This window comes from Bos mutus, chromosome 14 (genome assembly GCF_027580195.1).
Source record: "Bos mutus isolate GX-2022 chromosome 14, NWIPB_WYAK_1.1, whole genome shotgun sequence".
NCBI lineage: Eukaryota > Metazoa > Chordata > Mammalia > Artiodactyla > Bovidae > Bos > Bos mutus.
Genome location: NC_091630.1, coordinates 65684373 through 65706762, shown reverse-complemented (window position 1 = coordinate 65706762; position 22390 = coordinate 65684373). Strand labels below are relative to the sequence as shown.

The 22390-nt window shown below is 44.6% G+C and overlaps 1 protein-coding gene across 2 annotated transcripts; it reads right to left on the bottom strand.

The window, feature by feature from the left end:
- Nucleotides 1-2313: 2313 nt before the first annotated feature.
- NTAQ1 (N-terminal glutamine amidase 1) lies at nucleotides 2314-20524 on the bottom strand. 2 transcript variants are annotated; one of them, XM_005891969.3, is made up of 6 exons: nucleotides 20206-20521; nucleotides 14874-14973; nucleotides 14045-14095; nucleotides 9959-10107; nucleotides 8846-8970; nucleotides 2314-2984 (listed from the first exon to the last, which is right to left on the bottom strand). In XM_005891969.3, the coding sequence occupies exons 1-6, from the start codon at nucleotides 20292-20294 to the stop codon at nucleotides 2875-2877; spliced, it is 624 nt and encodes a 207-aa protein (XP_005892031.3). In that variant the 5' UTR covers nucleotides 20295-20521; the 3' UTR covers nucleotides 2314-2874. The 2 variants fall into 2 exon arrangements, with proteins under 2 accessions (XP_005892031.3, XP_005892032.3); XM_005891970.3 differs by lacking the exon at nucleotides 14045-14095 and having other exon boundaries at nucleotides 20206-20524.
- Between the last annotated feature and the right edge of the window lie 1866 nt (nucleotides 20525-22390).

The following is a 22390-nucleotide window of genomic DNA, read 5'->3' as shown; positions in this document are numbered from 1 at the left end:
GCAACCCACTGCAGTATTCTCGTCTGGAGAAGTCCAAGGAACAGCAACCCACTGCAGTATTCAAGGAACAGCAACCCACTGCAGTATTCTCGTCTGGAGAAGTCCATGGAACAGCAACCCACTGCAGTATTCTCGTCTGGAGAAGTCCATGGAACAGCAACCCACTGCAGTATTCTTGTCTGGAGAAGTCCATGGAACAGCAACCCACTGCAGTATTCTTGTCTGGGAAGTCCATGGAACAGCAACCCACTGCAGTATTCTTGTCTGGAGAAGTCCATGGAACAGCAACCCACTACAGTATTCTTGTCTGGAGAAGTCCATGGAACAGCAACCCACTGCAGTATTCTTGTCTGGAGAAGTCCATGGAACAGCAACCCACTGCGGTATTCTTGTCTGGGAAGTCCATGGAACAGCAACCCACTGCAGTATTCTTGTCTGGAGAAGTCCATGGAACAGCAACCCACTGCAGTATTCTTGTCTGGGAAGTCCATGGACAGAGGACCCTGGCAGGCTACAGTTCATGGGGTCATAAAAGTCGAATACAACCTAGCGACTAAACAACAACAATTAAAAATGAAACTGAGAAAAACCACAGAGTTTGTCTTTACTTCCACTGCTAATGAGCCCTTCTTCTGAAAGATACAATCATTTGTAAAAGCCATGGTAATACCCACAATCAGCTACAGTCTGTTCTACTGACCTGGGAGCCATTTTATATCATGTAATTGCTTCCCTGTCAAGATTCTCAGAGATGCCTTATTTCTCTTATTTTCAGAGTCAACTACAAATTCTACTTAGTCCCTTGCATTTCTTGAAAGTTCCTCTTTCCACACAGCATTTATCAGTAATTTATTCAGTTCTCTCACACACGCTAAGGATAAAGAAAAGCGAATCTGACCTCAGAGAAAAGTAAAAGCACAGAGAGACAATGGTAACAGTTTTCTGATAAGATCAACCGTTCTGAAGAAAAATCTTGCAAGGGAAGCTACCCATCAGTTAGAAGTGACAACACTCCTACTCACACAAGCTGAAGAGGAAAAGGAACCTTCTGGTCTGTGTAACTGGCAAGTTCAAAGGCTGGGGCTGGCTTGAAGCACAGGAAGATGCAGGCACTGGGAAATGCCCCGGGGCGCCTGCTCTGCGGGGCTGCAGTGAGCAGGCAGGTCCTTCCACTGCAGTCAGCACGCCCTCAGCTGCCCCAAACTCCCAGGCCCCTGGCCCAATAGTCCTGAAGGAGCAAGAACTTCTCTCTCTGAATGCCAACACAGCAATTCCAGAGAACCCTGGGACAGGTCACTCTCAAGACTTGTCCAGAGGTGGGGTCCACGCCTGGTCCAGCTTAGGCAACATGCCTTTATTTATGGCCATGAGGACTCTATGAAATATGTGAAGAAGTTTCTCAAAGGGCACTGTAGGAGTGGTAGGTAGAAAAAAACAAGTGTCCTCTACTTCCTCCAGCAAGTCATGACAATGGCCACTGGATATGTTGACAAAACCTTGCTCACTACACTGGTTAGAAGTAGGGGGTTTTCAATTTCAGGCAAGGTGGCTGGGAGGTTCAAACTTAACACACACAGATTGTCTGATTGGTCTGTCCCAGACATAATTTTGAATACCAGATTGGAAACCTGCTCACTAATTGGCAAGGTAAAAAAAACCTCCAGAGATGCAATTTATAAATCAGATCACAATCTTTTGTTCCCTCTGAATGTTTCTGCTCAAGGCAAGTATTTCTCGGGTCCAATTTGCCAAAACTTATCTTCTTTATTGTAGTCATGTACTTTTTAAATGACTATCTGAAACACAACAAAGTCATCCAAGTATAGGGTCTATACTGAACTCTAAAGTATAAACATAATTTAGGCTGTATTTGTATTCCTCTTACCAGAGCTGTCACTTTCTCTCACCATCTTCCAGGTCAGCTGAACCAGCTGGGTATGTGGTATTTCCTGAGACTGATTCTCGAGGAAATGACTCCAAGTGTCCCTCCAAAGCACAAGGCAGGGGGTGTGAATGGAAGTTTCTCAGTAAGCAGAAAACACACCTAAGAGCAAAAGCTTGCACAGCTCTATTATAAGAAATGTGCTCCTTTTTACAACAGAACCATGGAGTATGTGAATGAGAACTATCGCTATATGCTGCTTTAATGCCAAACATCTTTTATTTGGAATTAGACAATGAAAGCCAAAGTTCCAAACACATCTTCAAGAAGGAAGACTGATCAATGCATTTTGAAGCAAGTTCCTGTCTACAGCTGAGACAGTCTTGGGTATCCCAGATTATCAAGAGGGACACAAAATCTCCAAAACAAAATTAATTTAAGTCAATTTTATTCAAAAACATATAAATAGGCCAAAGAACAATTAAGCCTAAGAGGGCTGCAAACTTTTCTAAGAACATAATGGTCCCAAAAGACTAACATTTATTGCTGATTCAGCTCACAGTGGCAGCCCTCTTCAAGCAGTAGCACAGTTACTAGCAAACATTTTACGGGCATCTTTTATGGGCATCAGAGATTCACAAAGCAATGGGCCACGGCCCTGCCCTCAAGGAGCTTACAGTGGAGCTGGAGAGACATGATACATCCAAAAGAGACACAAAGTCCACCTATCAATATCATAACAAAAAGCAATTACTGGCATAAGTCTTCACAGGTTTTAACAAATGAACAGTAGGAATATCTGAGCAACTACATCAAGTTTCAACCTGACATATCAAAAAAATGGTTTCTATTTATCCTTTTCAATTCAACTGAATTAAAAGGGGAAAGCATAATTCCAAGCCAAATGTACCGTAATGTTTGCTGTCTCAGATGAAGGGGTAGATTGTTCAGGTTCTAGGGTTTCTCTGCAGCACCACATCCAGAGGTCAAGTTCAGTAGTTCTGGCTGCTAAACCGATGTACAAACTCAGGCAGTGAGTAGACGGCTCCCCATCCGACCTCAGGATCCATGCTGATAAAATCATTCAGGTTCATCTTGGAATCTAAAAAAATACATGAAAGAAATGTCCACTGCAGGCACAATTCTGGTTTAACAGCCCCAAAGACCAAAAGTAGGGAAAATTATTCAAAGGTTTCATAAGGGATCAATATCATTCTGTGCTATTCTTGTCTCAAATGTATAACCTCAATTGAATCATGAAAAACATCACACAAACCCAAACTGAGGGACACCATACACAGTCACTGATCAGTATCCTTCGAAAGGGTTGCTGTTTAGTTGCTAAGTTGTGTTTGACTCTTTTGTGACCCCATGGACTTTGGCCCACCAGGCTCTTCTGTCCATGGGACTTCCCAGGCAAGAATACTGGAGTGGGTTGCCATATCATGAGGAGATCTTTCCAACCCAGAGATCAAACCCACATCTTCTGCACTGGAAGAAAGATTCTTTACCGCTGAGCCACCAGGGAAGCCCCTTCAAAAGGGCGAAAGTGTAAAAGTAAAGGAAAAAAGAAATTGTCACAGATGAAGGAGCGTGAGGAGACATGGCAATTACACGTAATATCCTGGGTTAGATTCTGGACCAGAAAAAAGAAACTGGGGTAAAAATCACAAACTATAAATAAGGTCTGCAAGTGAACAGTACTGTGCTGATATTTTTGCACTGATTTATTGTTTTCTTGCTTTAGATAATTACGCCATCGTTTTCTCAGATACCCTAGAATTTGAGTAAAAAGTACAAAGGAACTTTCTGTGCTGTTTTACCCAACTCTCTAGCAATCTGAAGCTATGTCAAAATAAAAAGTTAGATGAAACACGCACAAATAAACTGCTGATCTACTGGATACAACGGCCAATTTATAGGAAATTCAGAAGATACAAGAGATATAATCCGCAAAACCAGACCTTTCTCCCAGATTCATTGCTTCAACAAATAAATTACAAGGAAAAAAAGAGCTGGACTAGGAATCTCTACATATTAAAAAAAGACTCCACAGAGACATAACAACCAAGCACAAGGTAGGGGTTTTATCTGGATAATTCAAATAAATGTACTATAGGAAAAAGATTACAACTTTATGAGATAACTGTGAATCTAAACACTGACTAGAGAGATAAATGCTGATTTTAAAGAACTGTTAATTTTTTTAGCTGTAATAATGACACTGTAGTCATACTTTAAATAAACTAATCTTTATATTTTAGAGATTCATACTGAAATATTTAGAGTTGAAAGTACCTAATATCTGGAATTCACTTCAACATAATACAAGAGGGGGGAAATGGATGGGCTATCAGCTATGAGCTGATAACTGTTGAAAGTCTCATTTTCTGTCTAGTTTTGTATATGATTTAAATTTTCCATACCATGTATTTTTTAAAAGTGTGTACACATTTCTTCTCGTCCTCATCAAGGAATAGTTATAGAACTGTACTCCTATCAAAAACCGTCAGGAAAGAGGACAGAGTATATTCAGCAACTCTTTCCACAAGCCAGACAATGGGCAACACGACTGACTGCTAAGAAAGCACAGACAAGGGAGGGAGCCCGAGGACCCTCCAGTTCACTGCCCAGGGAGCATGTCCAGACCACAGCACAGGAGCAACACGAACAGCACGGGGGTTCTGCCCGTGGGAAAACAGAGACCTGAGTCCAGCAGGGCACAGTGGCTACATGTTGGGGACAGAGTGTGGAAGAGGACGGAGCTACGCAGACAGTGCTCTAGATTTCTGCAGAGGCGACTCACCCTCTACCCTCAAGAACTGAACTCATGAAGCCAGGAAAGAAGCCCAGAAAGCAGCTGGTCTAAAAACTCCCAGAACTTCCATAGTCCCCACCAGCCAAGGGGGAGAGAATTCATAACACATGGGCATTTAGCAGAATCCTCAAAAGGGTTACACCCGAGTAGCGGGGCTAAATGAGCGCAGGGTGAAAGGCTGCTGACAATCTGCACTGCATATTCAGTTGCTTCAGTTGTGTCCAACTCTGTGCGACCCCATGGACCATAGCCCACCAGGCTCCTCTCTCCACGGGATTCTCTAGGCAAGAATACTGGAGTGGGTATTATACAGGGTATTATACAGGGGATCTTCTTGACTCAGGGATCGAACTCGCGCCTCTTATGTCTCCTGCATTGGCAGGTGGGTTCTTTACTACTAGTGCCGCCTGGGAAGCCCATACTGAAAGAGCAAGCCTTGAAAGGACCCACCTGACCGAACCGAATCCAATATTGTTTTTAAAAGTACCTCAAGATCTAACAACTAACAATGTAAAATTCACAAAGTCCAGCACCCAACCAAATAACCAAATAACCAACCAAATAACCAGCACACAAATGATTTTGTGTGAATCACACAAAGAAACAGGAAAACGCGACTCAACATCAGGACCAAATCCATCAACATAAGCAGACTGAAATGACAGAGATAACGCAACCAGCAGACAAGGATCAGCTATTATGAACACACACTGTATATTCAAAAGGGTAGAGGAAAACGTGGGCACAACAGAGAGAAATGGGAGATATTAAATCAGCCCCAAGTGGAATTTTTAGAGATAAAAAGATAAAATATGTAAAATGAAAAAAAAATGCACTGGATGGGATTAACAGCAAATTAATGCAGCAGATAAGATGAATGAATTTACAGACAAAATAATTATTCAAAATGAAACACATACAGAAAAAGTCTGAAAAAAAAGTGATCATTGACTTAATAAAATAAGAACAAGGCATCTAACATATGCGTAGGTGAAGGACAAGAATTTGTTTTAAACGGGAGGGATAGAGGTGGTGGTCAAAGGAAACATTTGAAGAAATAATAGCCAAATGTTTCCAAATTTGATGAAAACTATAAATCTACCAATCTAAGAATCTGAACAAACCTCATGTGGACTAAATCTAAAGAAAACTACAGTCGATCATAATCAAATTGCTGGAAATGGGAAATAAAGAGAAAAAAAACCTTAAAAAGCAGCCGGGGGTGGGGGGGAGATACACTACATTTACACAAACAAATATAAGAACAGCATGCTCCTTGATCAGAAACTAAGCAAGCAGAAAACAAGAGAGAGACATCTTTAAAAAACGGAAAGAAAAAACATGTAAAACTAGCGTATATTATCTAACAAATATATCTTTTCAAAAATGAAGGTAAACACTTGGAATACAGAACACTAGAAAGAGTCTTACAACAAAAAAGCTAGATAATCAGCAAAACCAGGACTTCTGTTGATGTGGTCAGACAGCCAGGGATGCAGGATGACCAAGTAATCCAAAATAAAGGAAAGACAGGCGCCTCCCAGGAAAGAAGGGGTAAAAGTTCTTGCTTACCTGGGGTAGATGTACTTACCTGACTTACTCCATGTAAGTCAGCTAAAATCTTTACCAAATGGCTAAAGGAAACCTCAAGTTCTGAAATACAGTGGTATTCATTTTCTAGGACTTTTTAATGCAATTAAATAAAAAATGATTATTATCTGCAGGCATTCAACACCTACCAGCATTTAAAAATAAAATTAAAAAAATTTTAAAGATCAATATATAATGAATCAGCATTTGTCTGTATCCCCCTAAGAGGCACTATAACATTTCTATTTACATATAACACTGGTCCTCCAGCTAGGCTCAAATTAGCCAGTGTCACTATAACACACCGTTTGAAAACAGGAAAACGAAAGGACAGAGGCAGCAAAGGGCTTAGAAAGAGAAAGGGACAGTCATGGTGTACCCTATAGTTCGGTCCAAGACTTGAGAAAGGTCCTTAAAAACTGAGCCATTAAAGGCTGGTGCTGACTGAGCTTTAGTGCAGGGGTGCAAGACTGTGAATCTTGGTTTCCTTCTTATCAGAGATGGGCAAAAAAAAAAGAGGGGGTAGTTTCCCTCATTTAAAATACACTAAACGCGGAATTAAAAAGAGTGGGCCTGCAGACTCATGGCCACCAAAATTATTAAATGTTGGAGCCAAAATATAATGTGCAATGAATGAAACGTGATAAATTTTAGCCCCTAAGGGCCAATTCCATAACTAAATGCAGGGAACCAAGTAAAGCTGCTATGAAAGTATCTAAAACAGGCATTAATTGCAAGTTTGATGTCTTCTTGAACCTTTTCTTCTTTAACTTTTTTTTAAAAAATAAGGCAATATTAATTAGCTAAAAGTAATCCCCCCTTATCCTAACTTCAAACACATTCCTTTGATAAATGGGGCTTCCCTGGTGGCTCAGCTGGTAAAGAATACACCTGCAGTACAGACCTGGGTTCAATCCCTAGGTTGGGAAGATCCCCTGGAGAAGGGAATAGCCGACTCCAATATTCTGGCCTGGAGAATTCCACAGACTGTGTAGTCCATTGGGTTGCAAAGAGTCAGACATGACTGAGCTAAAAGTAATTCCCCCTTATCCTAGCTTTGAACACATTCCTTTGATAAATAGGGCTTCCCTGGTAGCTCAGCTGGTAAAGAATCCACCTGGAATGCAGGAGACCCCAGTTCCATTCCTGGGTCAGTTCAATTGATAAATACAGGGACTGAATTAATGGATTGACCACACAAGAAAACATGGCCACATGGTTAAATTACTACATGAGAAACTGGTATGTTTACCCCACACTTCAGAGCAGATTCCCAACCTCAAACTCTGGAGGCCCCCAATGAGCTAGTTACACAGGGGCAAAAAGAGACATCCCCTTCCCTGCTCTGGAGCACAGGGAGGTAACAAACCCTGCCACCCTCCAGCTGTGCCCCAGGGGCAGGCAGAGGGCTGGACCTTCATGGACTCCAGTGTTCATGTCTGCCAAGTGAAGAGGAGATGAATATAAGATAGGAGGGGGCTGGCACAAACAGCACCCCTGGGAAGCAGTCACCAAAACCCAAAGGAACAAGTCAAAGAGGACGGGGGCTGACAAGGTGTACTGAAGGCTTACGACGTGTCAGCTCCTATGTCAGTGCTCCTATGTGGAAGACACAGGGAGCCACCAGGCACTGTCCAGACCATACCCAGTAAGGTGTGAGAGGAAAGCAAGACCCACGAAGCCCTCTCTTGACCTAAGCTAGCCCCGTTCTGGTGCTGAGCCTGGGAACCAGGTTGGTGGACCCAAAGCAATGCCAATATGAACTTTAAAAATCATGAGAGCTTTCCACAGAGAGCCTCAAACATCAGAGATGGAATCTTCCTTCAAATATACCAAATACACTTTTTACTTTCTTCCCTGCTGAACTCTGAACTCTAATGTACTATTTTTCTGGCCTCCTTTACAGCCTGCAGAGCATCTTGACTCAGACAGCATCATCCTCATCAGAGGATGGTTTTTACTAATTAATGGCAACCTTGTGAATTACTTCCCACCATAAATTCACCCAGGTGAATGCCAGACACAGTAATATGGTGAAGAACCCTTGATCTACTTAAGTCTAGAGAAATTATTAACTGGACTGATGCCTAAAAGCACATAAATGAGATGAGTGGGACAATAAAACCAGCCAGCTCTCACTGCCTTTCTAATGCAGATTTTATTACAGAGATTTCACAGGTCTCAAAGAGGCACCAGGGGATTCCCTTCACCATAACACGAAACCCCACCAGGGGAGGCTCTACAAGTCCTGTGGTGAAGTGGCACAAACACACAGTTCTCCCAAGGCTGGTGGACCAGAGGCAGGGATGGCCGATATTCCAGCTACAGGGCCATGGTTTGGCTCCCTGAGGCCTTTCCTCTCCCATGAAATCTTCCAATCCTGCTCTATGAGCCTCCGTTTGAGTCTGATAAATACACACAACTACACTCCCTCTCACCTCCTCACCACTCCGGGAGCCTTACCCAAACGACAGTGCTCTTTCTATCCTTGGTTAAGGGAACTCACTCACCGGCACACTGATGGGAAACCCTCTGAGAGGGCGTCCCTTGCTCACCTCCAGTCTCGATGCAGGGATACGATGGGGGAGGCTCCCTCCAGTTTCCACTGGAGTCTTTCATGTGAGATCGGTCAGAAGCAAAGTTCTTCAGATATGAGTCTGCACGGATCACTCTAAATTTCCTGCATATAAACCAACACTTATTATGTAACAGCTGAAATTCTAATTCAGTTCTTATAGAGACTTGTTTTCTATGACGTGCACAAAACTAGATGGACATTTTTGCACTATTAGTGACAGGCAGATAATTTAATCGCTAAGTCGTGTCCGACTCTTGTGACCCCATGGGCTGTAGCCCACCAGGTTCCTCTGTCCGTGGAATTCCCCAGGCAAGAATACTGGAGTCAGCTGTCATTTCCTTCTCCACTATTAGTGATACACAAACAGATATGTGGCTTTAACATCTGTTAAAGATGCCATGAGAAATGATCAGCTGACATTCCAAACTACAAAGGCATGGAAATCTATCCAGCTGCCTTTACTTAGTCAATGAATATATCAGGGGCCAAGGGCATAATTTTCAGTGTTGATATCATGAAAGTGTTAGTCACTAGTCGTGTTGGACAGTTTGTGACCCCCATGGACTGTAGCCTGCCAGGCTCCTCTGTCCATGGGATTCTCCAGATAAGAATACTGGAGTGGGTCGCCATTGCCTTCTCCAGGGGATCTTCCTGACCTAGGGATTGAACCTGGGTCTCCTGCATTGTGGGAAGATTCTTTACTATCTAACTACCAGGGAAGGCTATCATACTCCTCTCAACGTTGCTGTCATATGGCATCCAGCTCCCCCACCACACCACCCCACCACCCACACGCCCAAAAATAAGAGTATGAAAGACATTCCGAAACTGACTTGAAGAAAACGTTTTGGATCTCATCACACAAAGTTTTAAAGACTGCCAGCCTTTCATACGACGGACAACCTTTAAAACTTCAAAATATTTTGAATCTTCTGTGTAGTACATGACTCTCAAATATCAACTCAATGGTGAAGCCAAGACAAGCAATCTTCACAAAACCAACACAGAAACAAACACGCAAACAAAGTAACTTAAAATTGTCAAAGTCTCACTTCAGAAAAGTAAGTGAATCCACTCGGAATTTCCTCACCTTCTGAACTGTGGGTGGATGTCCTCATCAGACTTAAAGGCATCTTCCACGTATGTGTCAAAGGGGCAGGGGAACGGCAGGACAGTGTCAAGGTCATAAATGAAGCTCTGTCCTCCGCTTGAAACATGAAGCAAGACAACGTGGTAATCCTAGAAGTAAAAGTTGCTGAAGTTAACCAGGTTACCTTATGACGGAGTATTCCAAGGTTATAGTAATAATGCCTATCTACCAGCAAAAACATATACAAGGTAATACAGCCCTCCTTAAAATAACAAAGCAAACACAAAACCCTGAAAACAGACCAGATGTCCAGTGACAGGGAACAGTTACATAAACAGTGGAAATGTTCATGTACATTAACTGTATGCCTTCAACCCAGCAATTTTACCATTAGGAATTCATCTTAGAGAAACACTGCCTATGCAAGTAAAGGTATATATTCAAAGAAAATCTCTGCAGTGCTGTTTTTAACTGTGAAGATTCAGAAACAATCAGAAGTCCACCAAGAGGGGAAAGGCAGCCACGAGGCAGCCATAAGATGGGGTACTGTGCAGTTGCTAAAAAGAATTAGGTAAACTTTTGTGCAAATTGGATTAACTCTGTTACACCATTAGATGGAAAAAGCAAATTGCAGATTATGTATTATACATTATTTTTTAAATTGATGTGTATATAAAGACAGACGTGTATGTTCAGAAGTACACATGCATGCATATGAGTACAGAGAAAAAGTCTATAAGGATATCCTCCAAACCCTTAACAAAGCGGAAGGGCCTGAGGTCAGCCTGGAGAGGGAAAGAAGGACTTTAAAATGTTGTTGGGACTTCTCTGGTGGTCCAGCGACTAAGACTCCGAGCTCCCAATGCAGAGGGCCTGGGTTCAATCCCTGGTCAGGGAACTGGATCCCACAGGCCACAACTGAGAGTTCTCATGCTGCAACGAAGATGAAAGATCCCTCATGCTACAACTAAGACCCAGCACAGCTAAAGAAATAAATTTTTTAAAATGTTGTTGCTACTGATTTTCAATCAGCCATGCCCTAATCTGTAGCCATTAAGGAAAAAGGACACAGAGAGCTTCTCCCGCACAGCTGGGTCCCAGCCTGCATGTGAATGCTCACTCTCACCCCCAGACATGGGGTACTGCCCAAGCCAGCTAAGAGCTAGAACGGATGTCAGGAAAATTTATCAACGGACTTGAGGGCAGTCTGATGCTTAGAGTGCCTCAGAAGAAACACGCTCGCACAGAGAACAGCATTGTGAGATTAAAAAATCCAATCACATTAGTACAATGTTAGGAATACCATACGTTTCTAGTACTTCAGAGCTTACAAAGCACCTTCTCAAATGATGCATCATTTGACCCTGTGAGGTAGGGAGAAGACAATTATTTGAGACTGGAGACGTTGCACCATCAGAGCCCAAAGTGCTTCCTTTGGCTCCAATTCTATCTTAGGAAAGCAGAAACAGCATCAGAAATGAATGCTTCTCCCCTGTCCGCCCCTTAATGCATCCAGCCCTCCCCTATAACAGTCCTCGACTTCGGCCCCCTGGGCTTCTTCACGTTATTCCACTCCACCTGCGCTGCGTCTCCACCGCTCTCCCCCAATTCATCACTGCAGCTCCAGCTCCAATGCTTTCCCCACCCAGGAGTCCATCTTTGATCTTCCCCCATCCGTGCCAGCAGTAGTCTCTGCCATATCCCAAATCAGGTTCTCTCCTGACATCTACTTCATGTTTTTTTTTTTTTTTAAATACATACTCCCAATTACTTGTGGGAACCTGTGCTACTAAAATACAGATACAGAGAAGAGAAAGATAGGTCCAAATGTTCAAGAAGTTCCTGGAGAAGCGAGTAGGAAGCCCAAGTCAGTGGTGGCAGAGGAATGAGAGGGTGAGGGAAGACAGGAGGGGGGAGAGCCTGCGGGTTAGGGCACGCGAGGCGGGATCACCCGGTTCAACCTCAGCCCCACACCACCGGCCTCCGTTTCCTCTTCTGTAAAATGGGGATAACTGTAGTGTTTGAAAGTGAAAGCTGTTCAGTCGTCGTGTCCAACTCTTTGAGACTCCATGGACTGTAGCCCTCCAGGCTCTTCTGTCCATAGGGATTCTCCAGGCCACAATACTGGAGTGGGTAGCTGTTCCCTTTTCCAGGGGATCTTCCCAACCAAGGGATCGAACTGGGGTCTCTTGCATTGCAGGCGGATTCTTTACCAGCTGAGCCACGAGAGAAGCCCAACTGTAGTGTTTACCTCATAGTATTACTCACAGTTACTGAGAGAATTAATGAGATTATTACGTAAATACTCAGCCTTCTTAAAAACCAACCAAAGTGGCGGGGGCGCCCCACAAGGGGGAAGGCGACCCAACTAATAAGGGGAGTTTCACTGAGGAAAGGCTGCATCTTGCCTAAAGGGAAGAACGTTCCAGAAAGAGGACACAGCTTGTGGAATGGCATAAACAGAGACTTCCTGGGCAGTCCAGTGCTTAGGACTCTGCTTCTACCACAGGGATCACAGGTTTGATCCCTGGTTGGGGAACTAAGATCCTACATGCTGCACAGCACAGCCAAAAAAAAAAAAAAAGGCATAAACAAGGAATAGCCTTCTGGCTAGCTCAGGTCTATGTTCCTACAAAGCAGATGGCCAATGAACTCGAGAAGGAAGGCAGGCCACCTCCACGAGGAGAGGCAGAGATGGGGACCAAGGAGTACAGACTCGAGAAGCAGCTTTACTCTCTGAGCCAGGTGAAGAGAGCTTGTCCAAACGCCTGGGAAAGACACCGCAGGCTAGAGGCAGAAGCGCCCACTTAGAAAGTGACCTCTTCCTCAGGGTTGGTCTCCACCGACTGAGGGAGGCTCACCCATCGCCTACAACAGAACAGCAGGGAGGCACAGATCAACTGCCAGAGGTGTATTCCACACAGGAAGTCTGCGGGAAGACTTCCTGAAACAGGATCCTCCACCGGGAGCTGCCATGAGCTGCTGTGTAAGGAGGGCACAACCACAGGTCCTTTCCCTGAAAATTCCCTGAAGACCGGAAGCTGAGCACTTCAGCAATGGGCACGATGCTAGGGCAGATGGACAGTCCACAGCTGGGGTTCTATCACTCTGTTAACAAAAATCGCTAACATGTTTAGAGCACTGGTGCAGATACCAGGGTGATGCTTCAGAAATGCATCATCTCCCTGAGGCCCCCGGTGACCAGAGGAGGACACCGAGGAAAGATGGTAACTAAGCCGTCCAGCTCACACAGCCCAGCAGAAGAGGGACTCGGGCTTAGAAGCCAATTCAAATGATGCCTTATCCTAAATACGCATTGGAAACTTGATGTTTGTTACATTATCATGAATGGAGTTTTTCTTTTATCTCCATGTTTATTAGCACAAACAATCCCATTCTTCAAGCACCAGGTTAAGGTGGCATATGGATGTGTGCTGGAAAGGATCCCCATCTGCCACCTATCAGCCAGGTGACCCCGAGGTAGTCACTTTGCCTTTCTGGGCTTGTTTCTTCACCTGAAAAATGAAGGGGTTGGAACAGATCTTTGTTTTTCAAATGCCAGTCATGCTAAGAAGTTTGCTCAGAACACAAATTCCTGAACCTTTAGATCAACTAGATTAGAAACCTTTTTTTTTTTTTGGCCACATCAAGCAACAAGCAAGATCTTAATTCCCCGACCAGGGATTGAACCTAGGGTCCTGGCAGTGAAAGCCCTGAGTCCTAAACACTGGAATTCCCAGAAACCTGTATTTTTCACACAGTCTCTGGATAACTCTACTGTGCAGATGGACTAGATGCTGCTAAAGTTCCTTTCAGTGCTAAACAGACAAGAGTCTAGACAACAATTATATCTGCTACATTAGCCATTTAAAATCACTTCTATAATAATTTCAAAATTAAAAGAAAACATGCTTGTCAGTGCTTCTGCCTTAGACCAAATAACATCTGTCGTCCAAAGGTCAAATTATTAATAACTATCATAGTCTTTCTCTACTGCCCCATCATTTCTGCTTTACCAAAACACAAAGACCGCTCCTGGATTACAAGTACTGCTGTATCAGAGGCTGGCTGTGCTGACCATCTTACCCAGATGACAGGTCCATCTCCGGGTCTTGCCTGCTGCTTCCAGATAGGTATCTACAAATACAACACACTTCCTGAGTCACAACTTTACAGAGCAAACATCACTCAATTCTTTTAGGCAATACACACATGGAAAATCAAATACTTCAAAACAACAAACAAGTCAGGTGGAAGAATGAACAGATAAGAAGAAATCCAAATCTTTCCAAGGGTCTTTAATGATGAAGGAGCAATAATTCATTGTTAAGATATTCTCTGGAGAGTAGAAAGAGACCCAAACTAGGGATCAGAAGTCCTGGCAGGTTCACCTCTTGCTCTCCCACTTAATTATTCATGGGGCCTTCCCAAGTCTGTTATTTCCTCATCTACAAAACGGAAACAGCTGTCGGGACCCTGACTACTTCACAAGGTATCCACTGGGATCAAACAACATGATGCTCACAAAAGTGCTTTACAAAATACGAAGACCTTACTTTTTTTTTTAATACTTTATAGAAGTTTACTGGAGTTCCATAAAATGCAGGAAAGAAACTTTTCCTTCAAACCTGAGCATATGTGCTTCTAATCTAAGCATTTTAAAAAGCTCTAACTTAAACCTAAAGAAAGGGGACTGAATTTGCATAAACATACCATCACGTATTTCCTTACCTGCAAGTTAGGAACTAAACTCTTAACTACATCCTTGTAGGAAAAAAAATCTGATTCAAAAACAAATTTTGAACTGTTGCCATATTTTATAAAGCACATTTTAAAACAAGCTAAACCCATCCTCTATTTAGCTTCGAATGTCATCCTGAATTTGTGTTCTTTCTGCAATCACTCCCCAACTTACCATCTTCCTCTCATTAGATATGAAGACAGCGTAACACTCTTCTAAAGGATACTGGTCGTGGTTTTTGATGTATTCGCAGAGCTTCCAAATATTTTCTTCACTGGAATAAAATAATTGTTGAAGCAATATAATTAAGCAAGAACACTCAGTTCTTAAGTGAACACTCAGTTCACTCAAATTTGAACAAAAGACCAATTATTACATAAAAAAAAAAAAAGTTGGTAGAGACCTTAAACACCACCTCCTCCAAAAACTGGCTAACAATTGTACCTCCTCTGGAACATCCCCAGCAACAGCTGTTACCAACCTGAACTGTGCGTGGACCCCTCTGCAGACACAGAGCTCACTGCCTCCGTCAGCAGTGTTAACACAGAGGCATTCTAACTGCTCAAATGCTCCATCAATATTCTAAAAGTTCTGAGTCCAGGGACTTGAATTCCAGTTCAGCCACTTACAAGGTAGTAAGTTTTAGACACCTTGACCTGAGTGTCTGCTTTTCTCTTCTGTGAAGTGGGCATAATCATATCATCAATACTCAATACATCTTAACATTTGTTGGCTGCTCCCCTTTGGAAATGGCAGGATGGGTATTGTGATGGGTATTGTGTAGGAGGGCTCCTGACTGGAAAAGATCAGGACAGTTATGGGATATGTCCAGGAATTCTTCTGGAGGGAGCCTCTTGTGAATGCTATTCCCCAGACCCCTCTGGTATGGAGGAGGTCTTGACTTTTAGAAAGCTCTTCCTCATGCTGAACTGAAATTCATCTTTCTTATACTCCTGCCCTAGATGAATCTCTCTTTTATATGAGAGGCCTTCAGCTATTACGAAACAATGATAAGAACCACCGAAGTAAAGCAACGCCCAGTGCATCAAACCAAGCCATGCCGGCAGTCACACTCCAGCATGGGCAAGCCCCAGCACTCCTGGCAGTACTCACAGCTCAAGCTTTGGGTTCCTGTCTTCTTCTAATGGGGCACACAGCACCTTTGCTCAAAACGAGCTACACCACTATTCTGCTCACACAAGTGACTCAATTTGTCAAAACCTGAATCCCAGCTGCCTACACCATGCGACCTGGAAACGGCACTGAGGACAGGCACAATTCTGTGAAGAGACACACGCTTCACTCAGCCTTGCCCATGTCCACCTGTCTCAACACTTCATGCAACCAGACTTAAAGCACCGAAGTTAAGTGTCTATATTTTTCTCCCATGATTTTGTTTTCCCCTAGAATATCTAAGAAGTCTTACGGTGGGAAAAAAATGGTGGCAGAGATACCAACAGGAGAACGCTAATAATTCTATGGGATGTGCAGCACAGAGTAATAACATGTGAACTGTTTCAATATGACATATAACATGTAGTAGCTAAAATTTTTTTTAACCTGGATGTTCTCAGACAGAGTTTTGAGAAGACATTTGTCTTTCCAACCTAGAGACATTCAGGAGCATTGACTATCAGCAACAGACAGTGATGTACCAATCACTGTGCTAAGAGCTTGGAGTTCAGAATGATAAATCAGTCGCAGACGAGGAGAGGAGCCACACATATACATAAATAATTGAGCACCGCAGGAGACCATAAAAGATGCATAGAGCAAGTACAGAGGAGGGAGTCATTCATTTTGAGGGATACAGGATGATGGAGGAAATAGGTCAGCGGGTTCTCCTTGTGTGTTTCCCTTTCCCCTCCCAAGAATGGACAGAGTTAACCCCAAAAGTCCTTGAATCCGTATGTACCATGAGCACTACTGGTTGGCTAAATACACATGTAGCTTGGACATACTTTGCTTATTACTTTTCAAATATGAGTGAATATTACACAGAGAAAAAAATTAAACCTAAGAGTTACTGAATTTGCAGTCCCTTTTAATCAATAATTTTGTCTTCAAGAGCACAACTAATATCATGAAGGAGGATCTCATGAAACTTTTCACGCTAATTAAAAAAAAAAGAGGGCCTCATCCTTGGAAATGCTGGGAGTCACCACTGGAATAGAAAGTGCCGCAGATTAGGTGTGAGTCCTGCAACGCATTTAACTGGTTTAAAAAAATGGGGGGGGGGGTGATAACAGTAACACCCCAGGCTGTCAGCTGAGTATCTGGGTAGCAGAGACCCTGACAAAGCAGTACTAGGACTGGGACTCTGCAGGGGTGGCTGGTGATGAGCTGATAGAGAAGCATGCAGAGGGGGAGGATCCCTGGGACACAAGTGCTTAACAACTATTTGAAAAATCCGAAATGATTACAACAGAATCAAAAACACTTTGCAGGAGACTTCCCTGGTAGTCTAGTGGCTAAGACTCCGTGCTTCCAAAGCAGGGGGCCTGGGTTTCAGCCCTGGTCAGGGAACTAAATCACACATGCCACAACTAGTAAGAGTTCACATGCCGCAACTAAAGATCCCGCATGCTGCAACAAAGACCTGGTGCAGCCAAATAAATAATAAAAAAAAAAATGCTTTGCAAACTGCACGAAACACAAATATCGGCTACCACTATTATCATTAAGCTGGGTCTTAAAAGCTAAGTGACATCTGACAGAAACTAACAGAAGTCAAGAGGAGGCATTTATTCCAAGTTCAAAGAATCCGCAGGAGCAAACATAGAAAGGTGTACCAGCCTGATGCGTTCGGACAGGATAGAGCACTTGTTCTCCATCAGAGGTAATTTTGCCCCCCAAGGAACATTTGCCAATAGCTGGTGACATTTGGGGTTTTGACAGATTCGGGGAGGGTGGGCATCTAATGGGCAGAGCCTGCCTACAAAGAACAGATGCCCAAACAAAGAATCTCCATGCTCAAAATGTCAACAGAGGCAAGGCTGAGAAACCCTTGGGCAGAGCAGGGAAGCCAGGTTCACGAAGAGGTTGCAGGAACAGATGGTGACCAGATCTTTAGAGTGCTTGCTATACGCAGGAGACAGACTTTATTGTCTAGGCCTGAGCTCCTGAAATTGGATCAAAGGGGCCAGACTCAGACTTCTCTACCGTGCAGCTCACACATCCAGGCTCTCTGGGGTTGGACTCTAAGATCTGCATATTCTGTAAGCTCCAGGTGGTTCTCTGGTATGTTCAAATTTAGATTGGCTTTGAGCAGTATGAAGCCAGCCGAAAATTAAAGACTTAATGGGCTATGGGAGAGCTGGGCAGAGATACCTGTTAGGAAGGACCAGAACAGGCCCCAGTGGCCAGACCCGAGGAGGGACAGACCTATGGCTGAAGAGACCAAGAGGAGACGATCAACTGAACAGATAGATAATTCATCTCCTAGTATTCTTCCACTGAATCACTGCACTCCTATTATGTCGGCTTCTCTGTCATTCCTCAAATATTCTCGCCTGCTTCCTTCTAAGAGCTCTGTACCTGCAGTCCCCCTGCCTGGAGGCATCTCCTGCCAACATCCACAAAGCTCCTGCCCTCTTTCTTCAGCTCTCTGTTCAAATGTCATTTTTCTCTGTTCAAATGTCACTCTATCAATGTCTTTAAGTATCCTAATAATATAGTGAAGTCACCATCTCTTATCTTGTTCTGTTTTTCTCACAGCACTTAACACACTCAAGTGTGGTTAAACTTGTTTTTGTCTGCTTTTCCCCAACAAAAATGTAAGAACTATGAAATCTTATCAGGGAATATGTCTATGTGTTCACTGCAGTATCTCTAGTGTCTAGGATCCTGCTTCACATCCTCCATAAACATTTACTGAATGAATGAATAAAACAATGACTGGATCTCAGAGACAAGAACTAAGAGGACTGAGGTGAGAGGAGGGGCAGAAATAAAGTGTAGAAGTACCACCTACCCCAGAGGTTCCAAGTTCAGCACCACCATTTGCTAGATGTGAAAGTCACTCAGTCCTGTCTGACTCTGCGACCCTACAGCCCATGGGATTCTCCAGACCAGAATACTGGAGCGGATAGCCTTTCTCTTCTCCTGGGGATCTTCCCAACTCAGGGATCGAACCCAGGTCTCCTGCATTCCAGGTGGATTCTTTTTTTTTTTTTTTTTGAAAAAAAATTATGCTTCATTTTTTTAAATTTTTAAATAAAAATCTGACAAATGCCTGAGAAGAAGTTGGACTTATTTTCATATATGCCAACCAAGATGTTAACTTTCTTCAGGTGGATTCTTTACCACCTGAGCCACAAGGGAAGCCCTTGCTAGATGTGTGACCTTGGGCAAACTAAAGGCCTCCCTGTGGCTTAGTATTTTCATTAATAAAGGAAATGAGAAAAAGGATAATAATAGAACTATCTCCTAAGCCTGAAAGGAAGTACTTGGCACTAGGCCTGACATGCAGTCAGAGCTGAACAAACTCCAGCTCTCTGTAGCACTGATTTGGTGACCAGCTGAAGGAGGAACGGCAGTTTCAGAGGACCCTGAGGTTTCTTGTGCAGGACTGGAAGTCTCCATTCAAGCAAGGGAATGGTAGGCGTGGGAGTGATAAGGACCAAGATTAAGAGCTGTGATTCCACCACAGAAGCGGCCTAGGAAAGGGGTACAGTGTGTGGACTCTGTGTTCCCAACCTGCATTCCTTCACTCTCAAGCTATGTTGTTGTTCACTCACTAGGTCGCTGACTACAGCCAGGCCTCCCTGTCCTTCACAAGTTATGCGGCCGCAGGCAAATTTCTTGCAACCCTCTGTGCTTCGACGTGCTCACCCTTAAAACGGGAGTAACAGTACCTTCCTCCTAATGTAACTGTGGGGAGAAATGAATTCGTTTACTGAAACGTCTGGGAACAATGCTCGGCATATACTGAGTACCACGTGTAAACGTAACCACTATTATAATAACGACGTGGTCTTTAAAGCTCCTAGTTTCTGGTACAACGGGGCCTGAGTTGGAATCCTGGCTGCCTTTAATGAGTGACCTTGGGAATGTTATTGCAAAATCTCTTGTGTTTTCATTCTCTTCCAAAATTAAAATGACCTTCACATCAATGCGAAACCACTTTGGGCTTTAATTTAGTACAATAATTTTCAAAGGCTCTCTACCCTCCACCCCCCGCCTCCAACTCCCCTTCCAGGCGCCCTCAAGCACTGAGATCCCCTGAGAAAGGTCCAGGAGAAAAAGGCCAGGCAGAAGTAAACCACCAGCGACTCGACCCTTCCTGGCGGATACCACCCCCGCTCCCCCAACACCCTCCGAATGCCCACTCTCCACTCATGACTCTAGGGCTGCCATTCCGGCTCCCTCCGCCCCCAAACCGGAAAACCCTCCAGCCAGGCCCAGAGCGCCCCCGGGGAGGGGCCGGGAAGAGGAGGAGCCCGGCTGCGTCTCCACCGTCGAGTGGGCCGGGGAGACGCCGGGGACTGCCCCCGCGCCCCCTCACCAGTAGCAGCTGTTGTAGACACAGGCGTCCCGCGGGGGGCTGGCCGGCTGGTAGTGGGCGGCTGCGGCGACCGGGGCGTCCCCTTCCATGACGGGCCTGGGTACAGGCCAGAGGCGTACGGACCGGACCGGCCCCGCCGGCTGGCTTCGGAGGAGGAGCCGGCGCACCACACGCAGCGCTGGTTCGCTGGACCGACTGGGAGGAGCACGAGGCTGTCGGTGGTGCCCCCGGGTGATGGGGCCTGGGGCAGGGTGGGCGGAGCCCGAGCGGCGGAAAGCGCAAGATCCCGCGCAGAAGCTCGAGATGCCGGTGGCAGGTTCCGGGAGGGTGGAGCTGGGAATGAAGAGAGTTGTCAGTGGCTTGACTCGGGCGGCTCTGGATTGGCTGGGCAGGTTCTGGTGGGCGGGGAGTGGGCGGGGCGAGCGGTGCAAAGTCCCGGCGCGGAAAGAGGAGGGCGGAGCTCGAGGCGCTCGGTGGCAGTGCCGTTGAAGGTGGAGTCTGAGAGACAGGGGCGGATCCTGGGTGGGTGAGCGGCGGGAGTTCATAGTGGGAGGAGCCAGGGACGTGGAGGATCGCGCGGTTCCTGGTTTGCGAAACCCCGCCAGGTGGGTGGGGTCGGGGGCTAGGGGCGGGGCCACGCGGCACGTGGTCCTAGAGCAGCCGCGTGCCAAGAGTGCTGGAGGCTTGGGAACAACTTGGTTTCGATCAGCGTGGGAAAAAAAAAGAGGTCACCGGCTGGCGGCTTGAGAGGGGAGTCAAGGGAGGACTTGGAGTTGGTAAATGGTGCTTCGTGAGTCTCGGAGGAGTCTGACACCCTCTAACCCCTTGCCAGCTGCAGCCAATGAGATTGGGAAGACTCCACGTGTGCAAGTGAAATAAGAGGATCTTGTGTGAAAAAGGTTTATTTTTGAGAGGGGCGAGGGGGCGCGGGAAGCGAAGAGGATGGTGGAATGATGGAGGGAGATTCATACCAAATATACTGACTCAAAAAGGTATATTGATTCTTTCATAGAGTAAGTAAGAACAGTTTTGAAAGCCCTGTTAGTATTAATCATATATTTATTTGCCAGCATCTGGAAGGAAAGACACCAGATTGTTAAAAGTGTTTATCACTGGTGAATGAATGGCATGGAGGACTTTCACTTTAGATTTGTATCCTTCTGAATGTTTATATTTGCAAGGGACATATACAGCTGATCGGGTATTTTCCATTCTGAAAACCGAAATTTTTAGATTGGATTATAGACCATATATATATATATATATATATACATATATATATATATATATATACACACACAGTCTGATTCTCCCAGTCTCATGAGTTCCAAAGCCCAAAAGTCCTCAAGACTTTTAATATAAGTCGTTGTGTCAGTTATCGATGTATTACCTCTCAGGTCCAAATACATACTTCAACATAGACTCTATAATAAATAAAGGAATTCCTTAAAGCATTTATCCTTTAAAATGAGCAGTGTTAAACCTTCTTTATTAAGTGCACTGAAGGAAGAAGCTTCCTGTGGTTTCTGGGAACCAACCAGGGTTAGGAGTGTGGTCTTAAACACATCCAGTAGGGTCTACAACAGCCACAGCCCCAAAATTGGTCCTTCTGTGACCTTGCAGCTCTAGCCTTGCAATAACCTTTATGCAGCCCTTTTGACACAGAAACTAGAGCCCTGGAGGGCTGCAGGCAACCACCTAGCAAGACTTTCAGGGGGGCAGGGTGACACACTGAGCAGTCCTTCTGCTTCTATCTCTCCAATCCCCCAGCGTCTTAAAGGTCTTCTGTCCCTGCCAGTTCCCAGATTCCCATGGCTCCCTTCAAGGTTGGTTAGTGATCATGCTCCTCCACCCTCTTCTCTGTTGTTTGCCCAGCTACCCTGGACTGCTTCCAACCTGCTAAATGAGCAAATGTCTCTGCTATCTGGTAGCCAACCATGCTTTCTCCAACGAGATCCAGACCCCTCTCAAATTTGTCCTTGAGGACGCTCCCTCAGCCCAAGATACCCTAGTTTCCTTTTATCTCACATTTCACTTTTATCTTAGTTAATTCTTGACATTCACATCCCCTCTTTAACCTACCATGTGATTTCTTCTGATTGGACCTAGACTGCTGCAGGATTCTGAAGCCAAACTAGTAGGTTCCATTACTTACTAGTTGTGTGACCTTGGGCAAAGTTACTTC